The sequence below is a fragment of the Agelaius phoeniceus genome, chromosome 5 (genome assembly GCF_051311805.1).
Source record: "Agelaius phoeniceus isolate bAgePho1 chromosome 5, bAgePho1.hap1, whole genome shotgun sequence".
Lineage (NCBI taxonomy): Eukaryota > Metazoa > Chordata > Aves > Passeriformes > Icteridae > Agelaius > Agelaius phoeniceus.
In genome coordinates, this window is record NC_135269.1 from 35,065,538 (window position 1) to 35,087,362 (window position 21,825).

At 38.2% G+C, this 21,825-nt stretch overlaps 1 protein-coding gene across 5 annotated transcripts in view; it reads right to left on the bottom strand.

Annotated features, from left to right (window-relative positions):
• SYT1 (synaptotagmin 1) overlaps positions 1-21,825 on the bottom strand; it is a 333,663-nt gene that overhangs the window by 37,635 nt on the left and 274,203 nt on the right. For all 5 annotated transcript variants that reach the window (XM_077178796.1, XM_054631800.2, XM_054631799.2 and 2 more), the window contains one exon: positions 12,825-12,942. In XM_077178796.1, the coding sequence (XP_077034911.1) occupies positions 12,825-12,942 (118 nt within the window). The remainder of the gene's footprint in view (positions 1-12,824; positions 12,943-21,825) is intronic.

The window sequence follows — 21,825 nt, forward strand, 5'->3', positions numbered from 1 at the left end:
AGCATGCAATTTCTCTCAAATACTTTTTGCTGTCATTATTTAGGGATTTTTCTCATCTTGCCCAGTACCTTTATCATGCAAATATGACGAAGTCATTAAGTGATCTACTGTTTCTTCTATGCCTTATTTCTTCTGATTAGTCTGTGAGACACTAATTGCTGCATTTTTTCTCTTTACTATGGTTTGCAGATCACTTAGGAATATGTGCTATTCAAACTAGTTTATTACCCCCATATAAAATTCACATAGAAATTGTTGACAAGAAATAAAACCCACAGACAGTGACAGGTAGTGTCTTGTTTTCTAGGAGCAAAAAGGTGACATTCATTTATGCACAAGCAGACCAAATATCCAGTCAACATAGAGCACTCCAGAAATAGCCAAAGCCTTCACTAATTATGTAGCCATGAAATGCTTAAACAAAAAAGCATTAGAACATCCAAAAGCTGAGTTCTATCACCCTTTACATAATAAACCAGAAACTTCACCTAATGGAAATCCATCAGGCAATCTGAAAATTTGCCTTATTGAAATGTTGTGAAATGGCAGAATCTAACTTCATGTGTTATGGCCAGTTTTCAGTTCTTCAGATACGTGTGCAATTTGAGAAACAAGAAGGCAAATAAACACTCAGTGTATGAGAGATAAAACTGGCAGATGGAGAAGCTGGCCTTTGTGCTTCTGAGAATAAATAAAAATCAATAGAGGAAAACAAGGGTAAAAATACAAAACTGGGCATGAACATTTTGCATCTGACCAGAACGCTATCTTTCAATGAAACAACACTAGAATTAATACAGAACACTGTTGTACCATATGGATGCTTGGATCTCTGCCAAAAAACTGCACCACCTTCCCTTTACTAAAAAAATTGACTGAAATGAGTTACAGAAAGGCTACCAGTCTTTTCAATATGCCAGACACAATCCTGATTAGAAAAATATACTACTCAGTCCAGTAAGACTAGCAGTGGTCCTGAGTGCTTGTAACTGAGTCTGACCCACAGGTACTGAAGGATTATTTAATTACTGTATCACACTTCAGAAACCCTGGTCAGTAACATAAAATTTGGTCACTATTAATGAGGAATTGTCATTCATCATATTCAGAAGCAGCTCAGAGTCCCTCTCTCTGGCTATAATAAAAATTTGTTACCAGTATTTTAGACAAGTCCAAGCTCCTCCACTTTCCTTATCAAGCTTAGCACAAGACCTTTGTTTTATCTATAGATGGCAGTGCTATCAATTTACTTGCTATCAAATACAACTTAAACAGACATAAATAACACACAAAACATGCACTTATACAATGCCTCTCATTTAGTATGCCTGATTGCTATAAGTCAAATGAACAAAAACCCCACAACATTCCCATAGGGTCCTTCAATTTTGAAGCCTCTTTCACGGAATTTTAACTCAATTTCAGGAATATAATTGAACTAACAATCTGTTGTCTCAGACAGGATGTTCTCTGCTTGATATTCTGCAGGGCTGGACAAATGCCAAGGCAGATTTGAATGCACCTCAATGTACCAGTGAAAAATGACTGGGCTATTCTGAAAGCAAGAGGTGTGTGTGCTGGATGGGTCAGGCAGCAACTATCTGATGCCTGTCTTTCCTTCCCTTTAACCTATCAGGATTCAAGTGTGCTGGAATTGTAAACAAAGAGAAAATACAGCAAGCAGAATGTAAACAAGAAAAGCCAAAGTGCTTATCCTCCCAATGCTCTGCATAAAGCAAACCTTACACAAAAACAAAATGCTTGGGGACCACGCTTTTTGCTGAAGAAAGATGCTGGCAACCAATACAGACAAAACCTGGTTTCTAAAATCAGGGTATAGCTCAAGATATTCAGAGTCAGGTGAGGGAGTAATGGAGTGATGCAGATTATTGGAATGATTGGAGCAGCTATCTAGATTAAAAAAAAATTCATTTCCTTTATACAGAGATCAAAAAGAAAAAGAAACCTCAACAAATGACAGGAAAATGAGAATAGATTTAAATATGAATCAAAGCATGTTTGTCACTGGATTTGCAATAAAATACATTTTCTTTCCTTCGTTCCCAAGGAAACACAGTGTAGGTAATAATTTTGTGTTCTTTGAGTGCAATTACCAGCCTGGTGAGTGACTGCCCCCTTCCCATACCTTTTTAGCACATTGACCAGGATCACAGGCCTCTTGAAGACATTAAATTCCTGTAAGTTTTCTGAAAGCAGGCAGCCAGATGGAATACAGAAAGCCTACTAAGAATCTCTGTATGAGGTGAAAGCTCCACGATGGTCTCACCTCTTATTACACACCAGAAAATAGACATGAGAAAGAGATACTATGGATGTTCAAACTGTGGAAAAAAGTTTCAGGTGAAGCACATATTTTATTAGACATCAGAATACCCAGTCACACTCTGAAATTAATGGAAATCATGCTTTATAATTCCATTGATCACTGTATTTGAAATTACCAGAGGACTACTGCTGGCCTTGGGCTTTTGCCAGCTCTTAATGTAATAGAATATTCCACAAGTGCAAAACTTCCCTCAAGGCTGAAAAGCAATCCAGTCATATCCTCTGCTACCTCATGGAACCTGAAGATGAGGACCATAATACCTAGGCTCTACAAAAATGGGTACTTAATTATATCACAGATGTATTAGTTACACAAAGGAAAGTGTGCACTGGTATATGTGAAAGATGTGCTTGTCTGACCAATTTCATTTATAAACAAATGACTGTCAATGCATTGTTGTGGATTCTCTTATACTACTTCATTTTGTTGTGTGAAGAACTAAACCTTGATTAAAGAAATGCAGTCAATCCCCAGATTAGACAAAAGCAACATCTATCTCATACTTAAGTCTATTTCTTGACTAATTCATGTCAAAGAACTCAATCAATGTAGGAAATCACTCACCTGCTGTGCCACAGGGACAACCAGACACAAAAACTGAGCAGAGCATCTGATGAAAAGATTATTCTTATCAAGTGCTGGTTTCCTGACCAGAATCCAGACAGTAACTTCCTGAAGTAGGTGTTTCTCAGCAGTGGGGCAATGCAAATAATCTCCAGGAACAGCTGAGCCAGTCCCTGATTTCCACCACCATTCAAGAAGCAGCTTGGTCCAAAACCCTTTAAGTTTGCTAAGCCCCAGTGAAACCTCTCTCAGAAACACCTTTGCTCCCACAGCTTTCCAGACCCAGATCCTAAACACCTTATTTCTAGAATAATGTGCACTTGTTTGAAATTAAATATTTTGCCCCATTATTTTTTTATCCACAAGGGAGCAGCCTGAATTAACTTAGCTTCCAACTAGCTGAAACAATTTGCAGCACAAGACTTGCTGATGCTGTCACATCCTTACATAAGCATTTCTTCACATCCCACATAGTCAGGGCTTCTGAACTCAAAAGACCCATTTTGTTGCGAGCTCTCACAATCGCTACTTTTAGCATCCCTCAGATGTTGATAAGCATGTGATGGTTTGCTGATGGGAAGCAAGGGATACAGCTGAGTACTTCAACTCTGCTTCCTGGGACTTACTGCAGGAATGCATCCCCCCACAACAGCGCTGGAATGAGACTGGCCCCAGAGCCAGGCGTGCTGCAAAGACTTCTGAAGAGGTTCAAAAAGAATTTAAAATGCTTTTTTCTCACTAGGGCTCAATCAGGACATTATCATATTCACTTCACTGGAAAGGTGAAGTGAATATGATAATGATTTAACCTGCAGACCTGTAGATGTAAAGTGTTCTGTGATACCACTGGGAATCTAGAGAAGGAGAGCCCATGAATTGGGCTTGATAGCTGGGATTAAACAGAACCCCTTTCTCCTCTGACTTGAAGATGTTCCTACAAAGATGCTGCAGAGATTACATTTGGATCCCAACATGCTCATACTTATAGGTCTTATAGGACATACTTATAGGAATTAAATTTCAGCTCTGCCTACTGTAAGAGCATGCATAGCTTTTATTGGATAATGCATAGCTTTACAATGAATATCTCTATCTTTCTTTGATTTATGACAAACTCAGACATGAGAGCTCACATTGTGATGAAATTCACAAAATCAGATCTTAAAAATTCTGTGTTCTGCTTTCACAAAACAGGTAGAAAACAGAGGACCTTTGCGGTGGATGGGATTTTTTTATGACAGATTTTTTTTTAGGCATATTTGGTAAGAAAATTTCTATATATTATCCATTCCACATTGGTCAATAGTATTACATAACATTTGAAGATTGCAGTCAAATAAACAAGGTTTTGTCTGTCAGTACATATGCTGGACAGATGTTATCTCATCTTTGTTTTTGTCTTTCCTTAACTAGAATTATATATTTTACTATTGAGTAATTTTTTCATTAACATCTGATTTAATGGGATGCAGCAAGAAGCCCCTGCACAGAAATTACTTTGATTTAAATAGAGTAAAAAATGTTGCTATTTGTAAACTTGAAGACAGCTGAGCAGAATTGAAAGGCATTCATGTGGGAAATGAGCAATAGCATATTCATCAAGAAGACAGAAAAAAGATAACTTCATAAACATGAGAGGACTAGAATCACTGCACTAATAACCACAAAATGTCAGGAGTTGTTCCCTCCATATTACTAGTTTTACTATTTTATTATATTGGTGATAGGTGCATGAGCTGAGAGAAACACAGCCAGCTCCATCTTGTCAACAGGGCTGGTATAACAGAGGAAGAAAACCCAGTTTTGGCTTCAAAACTAATCACACAGTTAAGGAAGTTTAAAAAACCCCACCAGATTCCTCTCTTCAGCTTTGTAAAGTAATTGTTTAGCACCTTAGCTGTCTTCAATCAGTATCTAAATAAAGGGCTTACTTGTGTAGGTTCCTCATTCATGCCCAGCCTTACCTTCCCCTTCAACTCACCTGTATATTTCACACAAGTGACACATACATGTTAATCATGATAAAGACAATGCATATGAAGACTGTGTTGACTTCCACAGCTAATAAACAAATAGACAAAAAAACCCCAATAGCCAGGAATAAAACCCAGATAATTTTCACTTCCATCCACGTAATTCCTTCTTTACTGAGGAAAAGTGACATTTCTGGGCTTTGCTTTTTCACCTTTTTGGCAGGTGATCTCCAGTTAATCAAACAGCCCCCCCAGCCCACGACTGTCTCAAATAGAGCCAAATGGCTCTAAAGCAGCATGACCTGTGCTGGAAGGGCTCAAATGCTGGCCTTCCTACCTCATTGATAGCATCATGGAAGTGAGAGTGAGGAATGGAGTATTTGGAAAGAGAACCCCATTGAGATTCATATCACTCTGCTCAGAGAGACAAAAGGCACAATGAGAAAAACTGAATCGTGGCATCCCAATCTCAGCAACAAGATTTTACACCTCTTCTGTTACCTCAAGAGGGGTAATGGGATCTTTTTGGGGAACTGCATCAATAGAAGAGAGGGCAGAACTTGACTTTGACCTTTAGTTAGGTTTTGGAAAATAAACTTTGGAACTGGCAAGGGGAAAGCTTCTTTTTCATTTTGCCAAATAGCATCTTGCAGCTGCCATTGGAGAGCTTCATGTGCCAAATGTGCAAACAGATTTGAACAGCTATGACCCATAAAGGATTTATGTAAAGTAATGATTTCCACCAAGATCTACAAACACCTGTTTTCTTCTCTCTTCTTATGCTGAAGCACATGCATTCTCCACTGTCACAGACATTTTCAGCAGTGTACCAGGGGAAGTGTGCAGTTACCTTCTTAGTACACAACCCCTGCTCCTTTCAGGAATAATCTGGGATCAAGGGTCTAACTTGTGAAATGTTTCTTTCCACTGACATGTGCACTAAAGGAGTTACACACTGGAAACAGAAGCAGGAGGTCTATAACAAGCAACTGCAAAACTAATCATTTTTCTACCCACATAGGATTAAACAAACAAAAGATGCATGTGGGACTTAAACTAATGTAAAAACTTTAAAACTGTTCCTAGTTCTTCAGACAGTGCCACAAACTTCAGCAAATCTCAATTGCATCAATAGTGCTAACAAAACACTCATCGTGCTGTCTTAAAAACCTTTATGACTTTACACTGTTGTGAAAAGGAAATAGCCTCATTTATACCTTCCTTGCTTTCTCTGCACTTATCTAAAATGTATTTATAAAGATGAAAAAGATATTTTCCTTTTTTAGTTTCTATTTTTTTCTTAAAGCCCATTAAAAAAAAAGTAGGCTGCAATTTCAGAGTAAAAAGAAATTAAATTTACTTGTAATAGAACTGACTAATTTCCCTGAGGATTCTAGAATCTATCTACAGTATTTCTACATCCATTTTACAGCCACTCACATTGCTATGAAATACTTGAGGAACTTGAAGACCTAAAGCATTAATTACTTATATGAAAATGAGACTATTAACACACACATCTTTACACTTGCTTTGGGACTGCACAACCAAATAAAAACTTACTATAATTTAATCAGGAAAAAACAGGAATACCAACACAAAATGCCTTGTTTAGTTGTGGCTTTTGAAATAAAAGAAAAGAAGTCTTCATATTCTTTGTTTTGGGGAAGGGAAGTAGGAGGAAATCAATAGAAATGCCAGAAAATTATGACTATTGACTGGCAGAGTCCAGCCAGCTGGGTGCTGACCACCTGTACCTTTGGTCAGTGTCTGCATGAAATAACCTTACCTTTCTCAAATCAAGAAGCTATTCATACAGCTATTGAGCCAAGGCACTTTTTCAGCACAGTGATTGCCCTAAGGTATCTTACAGCAACGCCCACAGGTTTAGTACAACTCTCTGACCATCAGAAAGAATGCTCTTGTTTTCCTCATTTTCCTCATAGTAAAAAAAAGAGCAGAACAATTTGACTCTGCTTCTTTGTATGAATCAACAAATTTGACTGTTCATTTAATACAATTTATTCTTGGGTGCAATAGTTGTAGCATATGATGCAGTGGAAATTGTGGACTCACTATAAAATGGTCAGTTACCTGACAATTTCCTCTTAAGACTTTCCAAAATGCCCTGAAATATGAGAGTCTGTGTATCCTTTAGCATAGTTTCCATGATGAATACATTGTACTCTGGAACATATGTTGATTTTGGCACTTCCTTCTTCAGCTTTTAAATTGGGGAAGAAGATGGCTTGATGTCAAAGGCTTGATGAGATGGGATTAAACGAAATAACTCCCTAATACCTTAAGTATTGAGGAAGGACCACTTCAGGCAACTGTCCACCTACTGCCCAGTGTTATGGAAGATGCCACCAACAAGAATGTTCTTTCAGTCAGGAGAGAAAGGTTTTGATGTGCTGGAGATTTGGTGACTGACGCCATCAGCACTGTAGGAGCCCACAATGGATTTAGTGCAATGCTGTGCGACCGCTTTGCGAGCGTGAGAGACGGTGCTGTGAGAGCGTGGCTGCAGCACCTGCTGCTGGAAGTTCTGCTGGTGTAGTAGAGAGACTGACGTGTTAGATGATGGAGAAATCCTCCACACTAAGCAGAGAACTTACATGTATTTGTTGGTACTGATCCCTGCTGGATTCCTTAGGATTAGGCTAGTTGAAAACACAGCTGTGGTGCTGGTTTGTTTATTTTTACTTTCACCTTTTAATAAGGCTGTTTTCTCTTCCCTTAATACTTGCTGAGTTATGCTTACAATAGGGCTTATAGCAAGACCATGACATTAAGGGTGTATTTCTTTTCCCACAATATTGCACTCATGTTAGCCAGCTTTTAAGGTTTCTTATGTTTTCATGAAGTTATTAAAGTGAATGCCCTGACTGCATAATGAGCATCCACTTGGTCTTCAAAGAGCTGGTCTCTAAATAATTTTTAATTTCTCAATTCTTTTAACTAAGACATTGAACCAAGCCTCTTGAATGTGAATGCAATCTTTTGAATTGTAGAAAACTAGCTGTATTCCTGCTAGGGAACCATTTGGTCCCCAGAGATTGTTCAGAGTATTTACTTGGCAGACACAAAGGGGTGCTGTGTATTTTCTATTTATAACTCATAAATGCTGAGATTAGCTTCCACACATAATGGGCACGATTATGGGCTGCTTTCTTTTCACAACTCTATCTGCAGCTTTCTGCAGAAGGAAGAGCACATGGATCCAATGACAATCCTATTCTCCTTGCAGTTCTTTCTAAGCATTAATTTGCACTAAACAGTGCAATTTAGGGTCTGCTACAGTATCTGTTACTTGGCAACAATTCCCAAACTCAATATCTGAGCCCATGCCAGCTAGGGCATCTACTCCCCACTGAAGCTGGGGAGTGGTGAGAGGCAGCAGTGCTGAGGACATAAGGGAAGGGTGTATTGCTTGCTTTTAGGATACATTCCTGGTAAATATACTCACTAAAAGCTAAGCATACTAAAATAATACAAAAAGAACAAAGTCACATTACCGTTCAAAGATTTTTAGAAGGAATAAACCATACTGAAATTAATCCTGAAAAGATGACAAGATGCATTAACGCTTACACTTACTAAAGGCTGACTTCTGGATACAAACCAGTATTTCACCATAACGTACAGAGCCACTGAAGTTCTTAAAAAACCCAAATTAAAACCAAAATAAGGCACCTAAGCTGAAGGGCCTGAGTGGCCAAACACCTTATAACAACACTCTGTTTAAGAGCCAGCCCCAGCCACTCCTGAAAGGTTTAGAGGGAAAGATGCTTTTCAAGGTATTCAGGTAATTTACTTCAACGATTGGCACAGTCAAAGCAGGGAAAGCTGACGGAAGTTGAAATGAAAGTTTTTATTTTATGTTAGGAACAAAACTGAATGCAAATGGAGGGTATGGCTAAATAGATGGAAACTATAGAACTGCTTGTAAAAACATGTGTATGTGTTTCATATTTTCCCATGTAGTAAAAAGAAGCAGCACCTTTATCCCACAGACCACATTTAGCTACTACTCAAGTGCACTGAGGGTTACACAATCAATTTCACTTTAAAAATTAAGTTAAAATTACAACTACAAATAAGATTAAAATGAATTTAGAATAAAGTTTCATACTTTTTAAAATCTGTATCTGAAATCAGTATTACTTTGATTTAGATGAATATCTCGTAGGGGAGCTGCAGATAATTCCTGTCCTTTTCTGAAGCAGAAGGGATCATAAACCTAATGAAGTACCATAACTAACAGACAACCATTGTGAACTGAATGGCACTGGTGAGCTGCATTATGCCCTTGTCAAGGAATTTAGTTGGAATATGTATCTAAGGACTGTTTGGAGAGATTAAACCACAAACTGGTTTTGAAGTCTTCCAATTCTGCAAATCACCTAAATGAAATTGAAACAAAACAAAAGCAATGGACTAACTTGGGAGTCTAGGTTTCCTGTAAGACCTAAGCTTCTAAGTCTCATAGACATTTTAGGTGAAGTATGCTTATAAAGCCACCCAAGACCACCAAGTTCAGATAAAAGAAATAATTGCTTTGTATCCTTAATTCCTACATATCACCTTCCAGATGTCAGATTCATTAGCAATGCATTTCAATATAATTTAAATAATTACAATGCCATTTTAGAATATGCATAATAGCTTGCCAGAGGCCCTTGCTCACCAGAAGTAATAATTTCCACTTGTTGTAGTGACTTGATGAGCTCAGGCTAAATAGTTCCATTGTTGGAGCCAAGGTTTGCTCTAGTCACAGCCTGATGTTGAAATTAGGTTTAAGACCTGGGAGTTTATTACTCAGATGGGTGATATGGTTTTGCTACAGTAAGTCTAATGAATTTGATGATTAGTTTGTTGTCTTTTATTTTCTGTTTCCAAAGTAATTTATGCTTGGCTTTTGACTGCTAATGAAATCTATGAAAAATGCTGGTGATAAATGCTTTTATAAAGGTTTTTTTTTTTTTTTATAAAAGCAGCTGTAGTAACCATTAAGTATGATATAGATGCTGACTAGGAGGATTAAGGTTTACCAGCTGAGGCCCTGTAAAAATGCTAGGAAAGGTAATACTCTCAATATACTTCAATCTCTCTTGCTTTGGGTACTTTTGTAACCAGGCTCTCTCTATCTGTATAACATAAATATACATAATAAAATAAAATCAAGCATGTTTTTAAGCCAAATTGACCACAATTATGGATTTAATAAATTTATGTAGAGTGGTAGAAGTTCAGATGACTACTGAGCCACAGTGACTGGTTCTTTTTATTGGGGCTAAAGATAATGTAAATGCTGAAACCTGAAACATTGTTGAGGTGCAAAGGTATAGCAGATATTTACTGCTGTAGCAGCAGTAATACTTGAGATGTGGAGAGAAGCAGCCAGAAGGAAGCCACAAAGCTGCCCACCACTGTGCTGTGAATGCTTGTCAGTGCTCCCTCTGCAGGAGGCCAGGGCCTTGCTCCTTCTCTCTGTGAGGCAGGTAAACTTCACAGAGACATAAAGGATGGGTGCAAGAGAAAAACAGAATTTTTTCTGTTTTTTTCTGCATTCTGCTTTTCCAGCATCTTCTCAAAAATAGGAAAGAATAACTAAAATATATATCCCAAATTCAAAACAACAACAACAAAAGGTATTTTTTGCCTATTTCTGACAAATTGCTAAGATTTGTTTCCCCCATCTGTGTCAGCTAGCATTTTCACCTCTTGTTAATGGTGCTGTTGAATATATAGGTAACACTCAGTTTGAGTTCACATTTGATTGTTAACCTTTCCCACCTTCACTGTCATGCTAAATTTTCATTTTTATAATATGAAAAGACATTTTAGTATCTACAGAAAGTAACAAAACTAGGGAGAAATATTTGCCAATCAAGATAAAATCCTGTCACCTTCATTAGCACTTAGAGAGTAGGTAATATTTAGTGTGAATAATGACAACAGAATCTCAGCTTGATTTCCAAAATTGTTCCTGCATAATTTATTCCAAAGATAAATTCCCTAATGAAAGATACTGGATCTACTTTAAACCAACATTATTTAATCTATAATTACCACCCCAGGAATACCATACTAACTGCCACTTACCACTGCAGTGACTTTTGAATTCCTGCTACAACTATGGTATCCCATTGGGTTTGTTTGTCTCCAAGAGAACATGATGTTTCAGGTTTGGCATAGCCCTAAAAACAGAGAACAAAACCTCTCTTGCCCTAGAAATTTAAATGTCCTATGTGCCTCAGAACATAGAGGAGATTAAGTCCATTCATGTCCTCATAGCTATTTCCAACACAATGTCCTGTATTTTCCATCTGAAGTTTGTTGCTCTTCAGTTCATTAGTGCTTCCCCTGCCCCTCTCTTTGGCTTCTTATAAGCTGAGTACCCATTATCAATCACGTTTCTCACAAAGTTTGGAAAAGGATATGGATGCTCTGGCTGTCAGAGCTAACCTTCAGTCAAAAATCCCCACGCTTTGTCATTATGAGAATCTAATCTTTCATTAGGAAACCATTAGGAGTAAATGTGCTTATGAACATTAATTTGCAATTTGTTCATTATGAGTGTTAGGGAAACTATTAGTGGTGTGCCTTAATCGAGTGTCCATTGTGCACAAGAAAAGGCCAGACTTTATTGAGTAATGACTGCAACAACACTTGTATGTCCTTCACATTTATGTCTGTTGCTGTGCACAGGATGACTTCAGATGCAAGTAAAACAAAAACCAAAAATTAACTGGTTTTTGATACAAGACTTAGTTTCCCCACACTATGGCAAGGTCCTCCAGTTATTCATCAAGAGTGGTAAATAAAAACCTTCACAGCTGCTTTTAGTAAGTTCCCATTTCTGTTTATTTTGCATACAGCTATTACCTTGTACTAAGGTTATAAAAAAGTAAGAGCAAAACACTTTTTTTCTTGTCACTTACTAAATCAAATTGAGAAATTACATCATCTATGTGTTAGTGGCAGCTGTAAAGTTTTCAGTCCTAGAACTGTGCTGGAAATAGCCTCATTCTCAATGGTGGGTAGCAACTGTTTCTTCTAAACAGAAGGCATAAAAACCAAAATTCTCCTGAAAAGACCTCACCTAATAAAGCATCTTGTTATTTAATTTGGTCTCAACTAATTGGCAATTTATACAGTAATTTGTGTCCAAATTCCAGATGCGGCAGAGAACGGAAACCCACAGGGAGCTGCACCAGGTTGCTGCGACACAGCCCAGGTGCCTCCCTCAGAGGTGGCACACACCCTGTCACCCACAGAGTGCACAGCCCCAGCCCATGGAAAGGCTGCCAGGGCTGTTGGCAGGCACTGAGCACCTTGGATGTATCAGCCTCACTGCCTACCACGCACACAAGACTGTCATTTTGATTTCTGCTGTGCACACAAATGCAGAGCACCTCTAACTCTGCACGTGCAAGCAATCACACCTGAGCCCTTCAAATGCAGAAACAATCTTCCTAGCACCTCAAACAGCAGGCAGCATGGCAACCTGTGGCGAGTTCCTCTATTACCTATTATCTGCAACAATGCAGTGAAATGCTCACATTTTGTGAGATTAAACAGACAATAGAAATTGTAGTTAGATTTTTTTTCTCTGCCTGAATAGTCTGTATTTATCTCTAGGCAACAGGAGAGAAGGAAAGCACAGAGACCTTGCACTGTCATCTAATCGTGTAACACTTCAGACCTTGTCTTGGAGTGGAATGCAATGGCTTGTGATTTTTTTTTTTTAAAGCTAGAATTAGTTCTGATATACTCAGTCATGCCCTAACTTTCAAGAAAACATAAAACCACATCTTTCAGACAGGGAGCTACAGCCCTTACCTTCTCAGCAAAGTAGACATTCAACAGAAAACGAGTTGATTTTCTGCCTTTACAAACCTGCAAAATCTTCAAGAAGATTTTCACACACATACCTGATAGCCCACCGACATCCATCTTCTTCAGGTTCTTTGCCTCCAGAATGACGACAGTCAGCTTGCCAGCAGTAGGCACATAACGGAGGGAGAAGCAGATATCACCCAGCTTCTCTTGCTGTGAAGGCAAACAAGACATGATGTTTTACTTTAATGATTTTTTTTACCTTTTGAAAAATGCAGTTTTGAAAGCCCCGCAGATAATGAGCAGGATTACATCTCCGGCTTGTACTGCTAAAGAAAACCTTCAAATGAAGAATATTGAGAAAACTACCACAAATTGTCCAGATTAAATCCTTGATAACCTCAAGTCTGTTGCAGCAACTATCCTGTATACAACCAAATGACAAGATATGTGCTGGCCAGAAAGTAAGTGATACTTTTCACAATTTCACCCCTGACAATAGGGGTCCCACAAATATTATTTGCTCTTTAAACAAAGCCAGATTTTTTTTTTTGTTTTCTCCAGGCTGCATTTCAGTGGAAATCTGTTAAGAAACATACACACACAGCTACTAGGCTGTTTGCCGTGAAACAGCAATATGGATCTTTCTCGTCACACTTTGCCACAAAAGCAGAAAGTATGAAAAAATCCACAAAATACAAAATATGCAGTATAAAAAAAGACTTGTATCCTGTCTGTTGGAAGAGAAAAAAGCCAGGCAGATAGAGACCATGAAAGGACACAGTACATCTCTCCTCACATAAGGAATAGCTGGAAGGATTTGGTTTTGCCTTCAAGCCCATCATATGAGATCCTGCCAAATGCAGCCTTTTGCAATTCATCACTTAATATTTTCCTAACAGTTCTGGCAAAGAGGAAAAAGCTGAATGATGTTCAGAATTAGAGGAACTTTGTTTTAAAAGGATGAATAAGAGATAGGAACTTGCAGATGAGAGAGGGAGGATATTGCTTATAAATGATGAGTTGGATGATCCGAGCTGCTTCCCTCCTTTCCTTCAAGGCCCATGGTATCTCTATGGGGGCTAACAAGGATGTTTTTGAGACAAGAAGGATGAGCTTACACCAAGTAGACCAATAAAAAATTTCAGACATCCATGCTTCTCTTTCAAAGGCATTAGTTCTTATGGCATATGTCTACTTCCACAATTTATTCTGATAGTAGAGTATAAAGTACATTTTTATGATCATATCTTTTTGCTTCCAGTGTTTTCTTAGACACAACTGAGAGCAACTTGCTCACATGCTCATGGATGCAGTGGATATTTCCTACAGAATAGACAGTCCATGTGCAAAGGACTTAACCTATAATGTGACAGATTCTAAACTGATTATTTCAAGCTGGGACTGAAATCCAGGTATAGTAATAGGCAGTTCCCTGCCAGACATCATCTCAGCAACCACCAGTGGTCAGGAAACATACAGAACAAGCATAGTTACATGTAGTTAAGAAATGCTTAGACAGAACAAACAAATAGCCCGTGACGTTAAATCTGTACTGTATAAAAATAATGCTGTCAGGATGCACTTGTGCCAGTATCTTGAAAACTCATGGTGTCCTCCTCACCTCAAAAGGATATGGTAGAATTGGGACAGATTCCAAGGAAAGCAGCAGGAATAGGCAAGGATATGACACAGTTTCTGCAGAAGGAACATGTAAGCAGATTAGGACTCTTCAGGTTGCAAAGTGAATAGTTGGGGAAGAGACCTCTATCTGACCCAGAAGGGCTAGAATGACACTATCACCTTGTTCAAAAGGACTGTCAAAATATAAAAAAAAATTACTCATATCTAGAACAACCCTAGATGTCTTTCAGAACATGGACTGCATTGGCATGAAAAAATTTACTATTCCTGCCTGACTGCATATCCTGTCCTAAATCCCAGCACAGATTCAGATAATGAAAATACAGATTTCAGCCATGCAATCTGCATAGCTCATGCCTGGCTTTAGCTGAGCTTTGAATGGCACAGCGACAGCAAAACATGCTCCTGTTCACCTGACATTTGGTTTTGCAAGTCCATATTGGATAGGGTAACAGTGAAGTTGATCTATCACTTGCAGGTTGTTCAGAACAAAAGAAATCAATTTCTTATTGATTTCTGTTATCATGATCACAGGACACCCAGCCACCTGGTGTTCTCCACAGTCACTGCTCTATTACATTGTAGAGTTGGCTTAAATTTGCCTGTGGATTCATGGGGCTCTCAAAAGACTGAAATGAGGTATATATGAAAGCTTATTTTAGTCCCTCCACCTTAGAGATCTCTGTATCTATGTATCACCCAATATTCAAGGGCTCTGCCTCACCTCCAGATTCATTAGGCAGAGCTTTAGTTGTAGCAGCATAGGAACTTTTGTCCCTTTTTAAATCAATACCATGCTTCTAATTGTTCCTTTCAGTGGATATTTGTAAGGGCTTTTTTAGCTTTTGTTTGTTTCAATTTTTAGGGGTTTTTTTTTGGGTTTTTTTTTTTTTGTTTTGTTTTTTTGTTTTTTTTTTGTTTGGTGGTCTTTTTTTTTAATCTCGTGTTGAGACAAGAGTGTGTTTAGAAAACAAAAAATATTGTTAGGATTGTTGCTTCTGATCTGAGTGCATCAGCAGTAGCTGAAGGAAGTACTGTACACTCAACAGCTATTGCCACGGAGACCATCACCTCTCACCAGCATTTCTGTTTGTAATCATGTTATGCTTCTGTGCAAGTACTGTAATTGTCTATACAGAAGAGTAATTTTAAGAGGGCGTTTACTGCTTTTTTAGCCTCTTTTAATGTAATTTTAGCTGCAGGAAACACAAGGAAGGCAGCATCACGCAAACAGCCAGTTTTCCATAGATCACCAGGAAGCCATGGGAAATGGCAGCAGATGATGGGCTAATTCCAGTGAATAACCTGAAGTAAAAACGTAGGCACCTCATTAAATGCCTCCAGAATCAGGTTTAGCACTTCTTTTGTTGGTATGAAAATCTTTATCAACTGCATTTCTACAACTTCTTGTACTTGTAACCTTTTCTCTTTGCATGACTGCAACTCTTTTTTCTTAACAATTCAAGAAGTATTTGTCAGGCAAAGCACTGGAAGTGGCAGCACTGCAATGAAGCTAAAAACCCCAATCACTAGAGGTGTGGTTTGCAGGAGATAATTACAAACTCCTGCAGGGCTACACGGTACAGATGAGTGCTGCTGGTATGGTGATTAGCCCATGGAGATGCCTTATTGTTATTATTAATTTCTTTCAGCCCTGTGTATAAATAATTTATGTTAGTAAATTACTTTGATCTCTGATGGAAACTGTAAGTTAGTGTTAGAAACTTCCAGCTGGGAGTTTCATAGTCATTAACCTATCCATGTATAATGCTTATACACCAATCAAAAGATTCTCTCCATCTAAGCAACTTCATAACTTCATTACTTTTAAAGAGGATGCAATGGACCAGAACATAAATGACAGAGACAATGTTGATAACACTTCTTCAACTTAGGAAAGGCTATTTTTAGTCCTGTTGAGAACCTGGACTTTTGAGAAATGACTCTTAAGTGGCTCCTGCCTGTTTTGTGCTTCTTCTCCTACTCATCAGTGATCATGTTTGCCTCAACAGGACACTTTCCTAATGAGCTACAGAGAAAAATACTTTTTGTGGAGATTACTCTCATTTGTACTGCAGAATCTCTAACAGACATATCTATGTCATTATTGTAAACATTCTCTACATTTTTGTGGAAGATATTATGAGAGAGTTGATGCTTACTGCTCTCTTAGTAAAACAATACCAAAATAACAAGCCACAGCACCATATGCTTTCTGCTAATTGGATGTAAGACTCAAAAACAATCAGTATAGGAAGAATATAAATACAATGAGGTTGGTTTCCAACTTTGGTACCTGGTTTTGATTGTGAATATTTGCGTAAGCCTGAGAGAAACAAAATATGATGTGATTTATGGGCAAAGACCCCAAATAATACCATCTTACCCTAATCAATATTTACAATGGAAGCTTGTAATGTTCACTGTTTAGTTTTCATAGCTACCAAAATGTTTTAAAACTCTGTGGAGCAAACAGGGACAGCATAACTGTGGGTTATGAGCTAAATTAGTGTTTTCCAAATTCAGGAAACCCAAGGTAAACTGCAATGACAATCTCTAATCACGATTCCCACACTGATGGACTTCATACAGTTTTCAGGCCACCACATGCTGTCTGCACATGGAGATCTTGAATCCAAAAATTCCTTTTCTTGGCATGTAAGGCATGATTACACTAAGCCTCAAAAGGCCCCACAACAATACCATGGACAGAACCACATGGTTGCAGAAATTGATGACGTAGACTGGTCCCAGCTTCAATTATGCCACAGTTGCAAGTGGGTAGAATTAACAACCTATATAAATAGCTGGGATTTAGAATTATGAAAGCATTGCTCCTCCACACCCATAGAGCAAACAGGGATCACACTAGGGAAGGGCAATCAAGAAAAAAAAATGGGTGCCCAACAAACCAGTAAACACGAAATTTTACTGCTACCACAGCTGTCTGACATTACTAGTTTCAAAGACACTGCATTTTTGATAAATACATGGTTAAGGAACAAAGCAGAGCATTTCAAACCTGCAATAGGTATAATCAGGAGAGAAAGAATCTTTTCCTCTTATATTTGCAAATCAGGGTTGAGATGACCCCACAATATAAAGATGATTCTGCCACAATTAGGCAAAGGAGTGGGAAGTGATCAAGAAACTCCTAGTCCTCAGTTTGTAGAAGCAGGCTAGAAATAGATGGTGCAGCAGAGAAAGATAAGGAAGGGGAAGAAAAGCTGGAGCTTACATGTCAGCCCTTATGGCACATTGGAGACTATCACATGAATATGTATGCACACCAATACCACTGTACCCCAAATCTGTGCACCACTTTTGGGATAAAATACCAAGAGCAGAGAGGGGAGGCAGAGCTCTCCCAACTCTTTCAGACAAAAGGGTTATTGCAGAAGAACCTGTTTCAGACTTGAAAAATGCTATCTATACATCCAGTCAATATAAACCTAAGGGCTTTAACAGCTATACATTAATCTGACAAGCAGAGTAATTCCTTTGTTGTCTGAAAAAATTTTATGCCCATGAACACAGAAGCCAAGCTGGAAGTAAATAAGTGTTAAAAGCCTCTGGAGAGAAGCCAGAGCCATCTTCATGATTGCACCTACTGCAACTTTAAAGAAACTATTTTAAAACAATAAAATATGAACAGACAAGTGCCCTATTGCATGATTTCTTACTCTATGACCAGTCTTGTTTTGTCTTACAAAAAGGAAGTACAGAATGTCTGATCTAAAGTCTCTCCTGTTTGCTTTTACTAACTTTTTCTTTTAGAAGAGTCTTCATAGATTACACTCTCTTCACATGTGCACACTTGGCCCCAAAAGGAAGCCCCTGATAATGTAAGTGCAGTTACAAGACACCTAACACGAAAATCAAGCAGAAAAGTGAAATAGGTTATAGCATGAGACCTTGGAAGAAACAGATTTCTCAAGGCAAAGATCTGTAGGGCTCACTTTGGACCCTGTAGAAAAGGGACTAACAGTGACAACAGGCTAAAGAAGATATGAAAAGGAGACTGATATTAGGCAAAGAGAAAACAGAAATAGAAGTAAAGGTCCATGAGGCAAATTTTAAAAGGGAGAAGTTCTAGGGCAGACAGTAAAGGTTCATGAGGTAATTTTAAAAGGGAGAAGTTCTAGGGCAGATAGAATACTCTTTCAAATGAAGTGAATTCATTAAAGGTATTGGGAGGTGGTATCTGTAGGCATACAGTCTGTGCCTACATGCTATAAAGTATAAGTGAGAAAGAGCCAGAAGAAAGGGTTTAATTGCATATTGCTTTTGACTGATTTCCCTACCACAGTCCTACTCTGACTCTTTGTGATATGACCTTTTTTTTGTCAGCACTATTCTTTACCTTTGCTTAAAATGAACATACCTATCAGGATCTTTCTCTGGAAAGAAAAAAATCTACTTATTCCTCCTTCTTTCCCCCAGCCCCCTCTGAACAGCACTACTTGAAACAGAAATTCGTGACACATCTCTGTCCTCTTATTGCAATAGATATAAAAAAGCAGTGGATTACATTTCTTTTAACTGCCATAACTATGTAATATTCCCCAACATAATGGTAAATTGGACTTGAAAGCAATTTGGGCAATAAATTTGAATGAACCAATGTTATTAAAAAATTACCAAACTAGGTTTTGTCAGTTTCCTCCTTTTAGTCCACTTATTACATTTTTTAACTATTTAGAAAGCGTACTTCAATTACTGCTTTCTAAAAATCAGAGAAAATGGAAGGAGAAACCACTGTTATTATTAGCAGAAAAATGACACTTCACAGTCATCAGTTTAAAAGCATCACAATCAGATGCCTCTTGCAAAATGAGAAGTGCTGTGGTCAAAGGCAGCTGAAATCAAAGACCAGCCAAACTCCATTCTTTGATTTCCAGACAAGAGATCGTGCTGCCAAACATACCAAGTTCTTAATGAAACAAGAAGAAAATGGATTTGTTAAATCAATGAGCAAAGGAGGAATAAATGAAAAGAATCATATATGGCTGAATGTCGTGGCCTGGTTTTCCATAACTCTTTGCCTACCCACAAATGCTTGCAGCTGGCTGCTCTGCTTTATAATGATTGCATGTCCCTCTGTTTTGCCACTTGGCTTCTCCTCAGCTCCTGCCTGATCATATTTCTAAATGTCACTCACGTCTATGCAGGCCAGTGCACAAAACAAAATTAATTTAACTGAATGGCACACTAATATTATTACTTTTGACAGCATGGAAAACTTATTAACTACAGTATGTCACAAGGCTAGTCTTCTAGTGAGTAGTTTAAGTACAACATTGAAAGGAAATGTAATACATTTGAAAGATTTTTTTTTCTTGGCTTATCAGACATTGTGAGAATTCAAATCACAAAGCTTTTCTCTAATTATTAGAATATTATATATGCACTGCAATCACTCTCTACAGAAAGTCATTGTCCTCCTGTGATAGGGTAATAGGAAGCCACATTACAGTTCCCTTGCTTGATTTGAAATTTTCTGTAGTAAGAGCATCTTAATGCTCAGTTAATGTAGTGTCTGCTACCAAGTGTGTCTTTAGTTTCCAAAGGTGATTGAATTAAAAGCTTTAGACTATGAATTGGAATTACAGAATACATCCAAAAGTACATAGAATCAGTAGATAGTAAAGAATTGCAATTAAGAATCAGACTAATTAGTAATTTCTTCCTTCTAAGATGTACGACTGCATGTGGTACTGTACGAAAAACCTGGCATGAACACAGTCCTTGCTAAAACAACCATACATTATTGATTACTCCAAGACAGACACAAGATGATTTGAACAAACCAGTAAAAGTGGGAATGATTGGTATGATGGAATGACTAATCATCTATGGTGCTGGTAACTACTGCTGAAATTCATCAGCACCAGGCAAAATCAGTGCTGCCATTACTGAAGCCATATAGCATTATATTTCTATTTGTTCTGCAAAAGCCATAAAGAGAAATTCAGTAGAATTCATGGATTACCCTTCACAGGCATCCATCTTCTTCCCTTTCCTGAAACTTCAACAAAGTACTAAGACAATAAGACCTACTACTAAGCCATTAAATAAATGTAGACTCATGCCCTTTCTCCCCTCTCTTGCTTGCAGCAGAGCCGGTTCAGCTTTCATGTTCCTCCCTGATATCCCCTAGCACTACCTCCAGCTCCCTTCCATGACCCCCATCACAAACCCCACACCACAGAGCAGCCTCCTCCAAAATCTTCTAAGTTGGCCATTAGGAAAGAGGCAACACATACTGGCAGTGTTTTAAAACAAGAAGCTTGCTGGCTAGCTAGGGGCAGGCCAAAGAGAACACAAGATGACCCACCACATGCTCAAGGGTTTCTCTGAACAGGGCAAGAATCTGAGGATCCATCTTTGTTAAGACACTGCATTCCTTTACACTTACAGAAATTTTCTCACCTTGCTCTCCAGCTTCCAGGGCAGCATGCAACACAGTTTTGTACCAAAACCAGTTTGTGCCTTTATTTTCACACAAAGACAACTTAGCCACACAGAAAAACAAGGATTCCCACTGCACTGCAGCAGGGACCTTAAAAGGGCTGCACACCGAGGACTGGCACAGCAAGATGAAAAGGAACTGGATTTGCTAATGGGAAAACCACAGACAGCTGATCTAATTTGCCAGCTGATAGGTCAAGACTTATAGCAAGACAGTTCTCCACCTGTAATTTATCAAGGTGAAGATTTTCTTTCATGTAAAATTTCACCTCAGCCAATATATTCTTTTTTTTCCCACTCATTGCTTTTATGCTACAAGCACACACAGGGCTAGAAGTCCCTTTCTGTATCACTGTTTTTAATTTAGAAAGTTTTCTCACATTGTCCTATTTTTACTGATTTTTGTACTGAAGATTTTTCCAGAGCATTGGAATTGCCTAAACATGAGGTAGGGTAAAGCATATGCAGCTGGAAAAGAGGCAAGCTGTAAAGCTCAGAAAAGCTCCTGTTCCAGTGCTCCCTAATTTGAGGGAAGTCAGAAATATGTAAAATTCGCTCTCAGATAATTTCAGTATTTTTGTCTTTGGTTCCACTTGAAATAAAGAAACTAATAGATATCTCCCACAATGCCTTGCATTACATTTCTTAAGTTCAGCATATTAAATATTTGTGTTCAGTTCAAGAATGAGGTCCTTCAAGCCAGTGCTACGTTTTCAAATCTACTCACTTACCCTTACCAGGCTTATATCCACTTCTTAAACTAAGAATTCAAACATTTATTGTTATGAAACTACTGAAAGATATTAAAGTGTTAGATAAATACATAGTGGCAAGCTCCTCTTTTGTAACTCTACTTCTCCTCACTATTTCACTTTGAAAAAGTCTCTTAACACATTCTTTAGGAAGACAAGGCAGCTCATCAAAGGTCATCACAGTAATCAGAACCACACACTCAATTGTATTAATCTCTTCAGTAAAGAG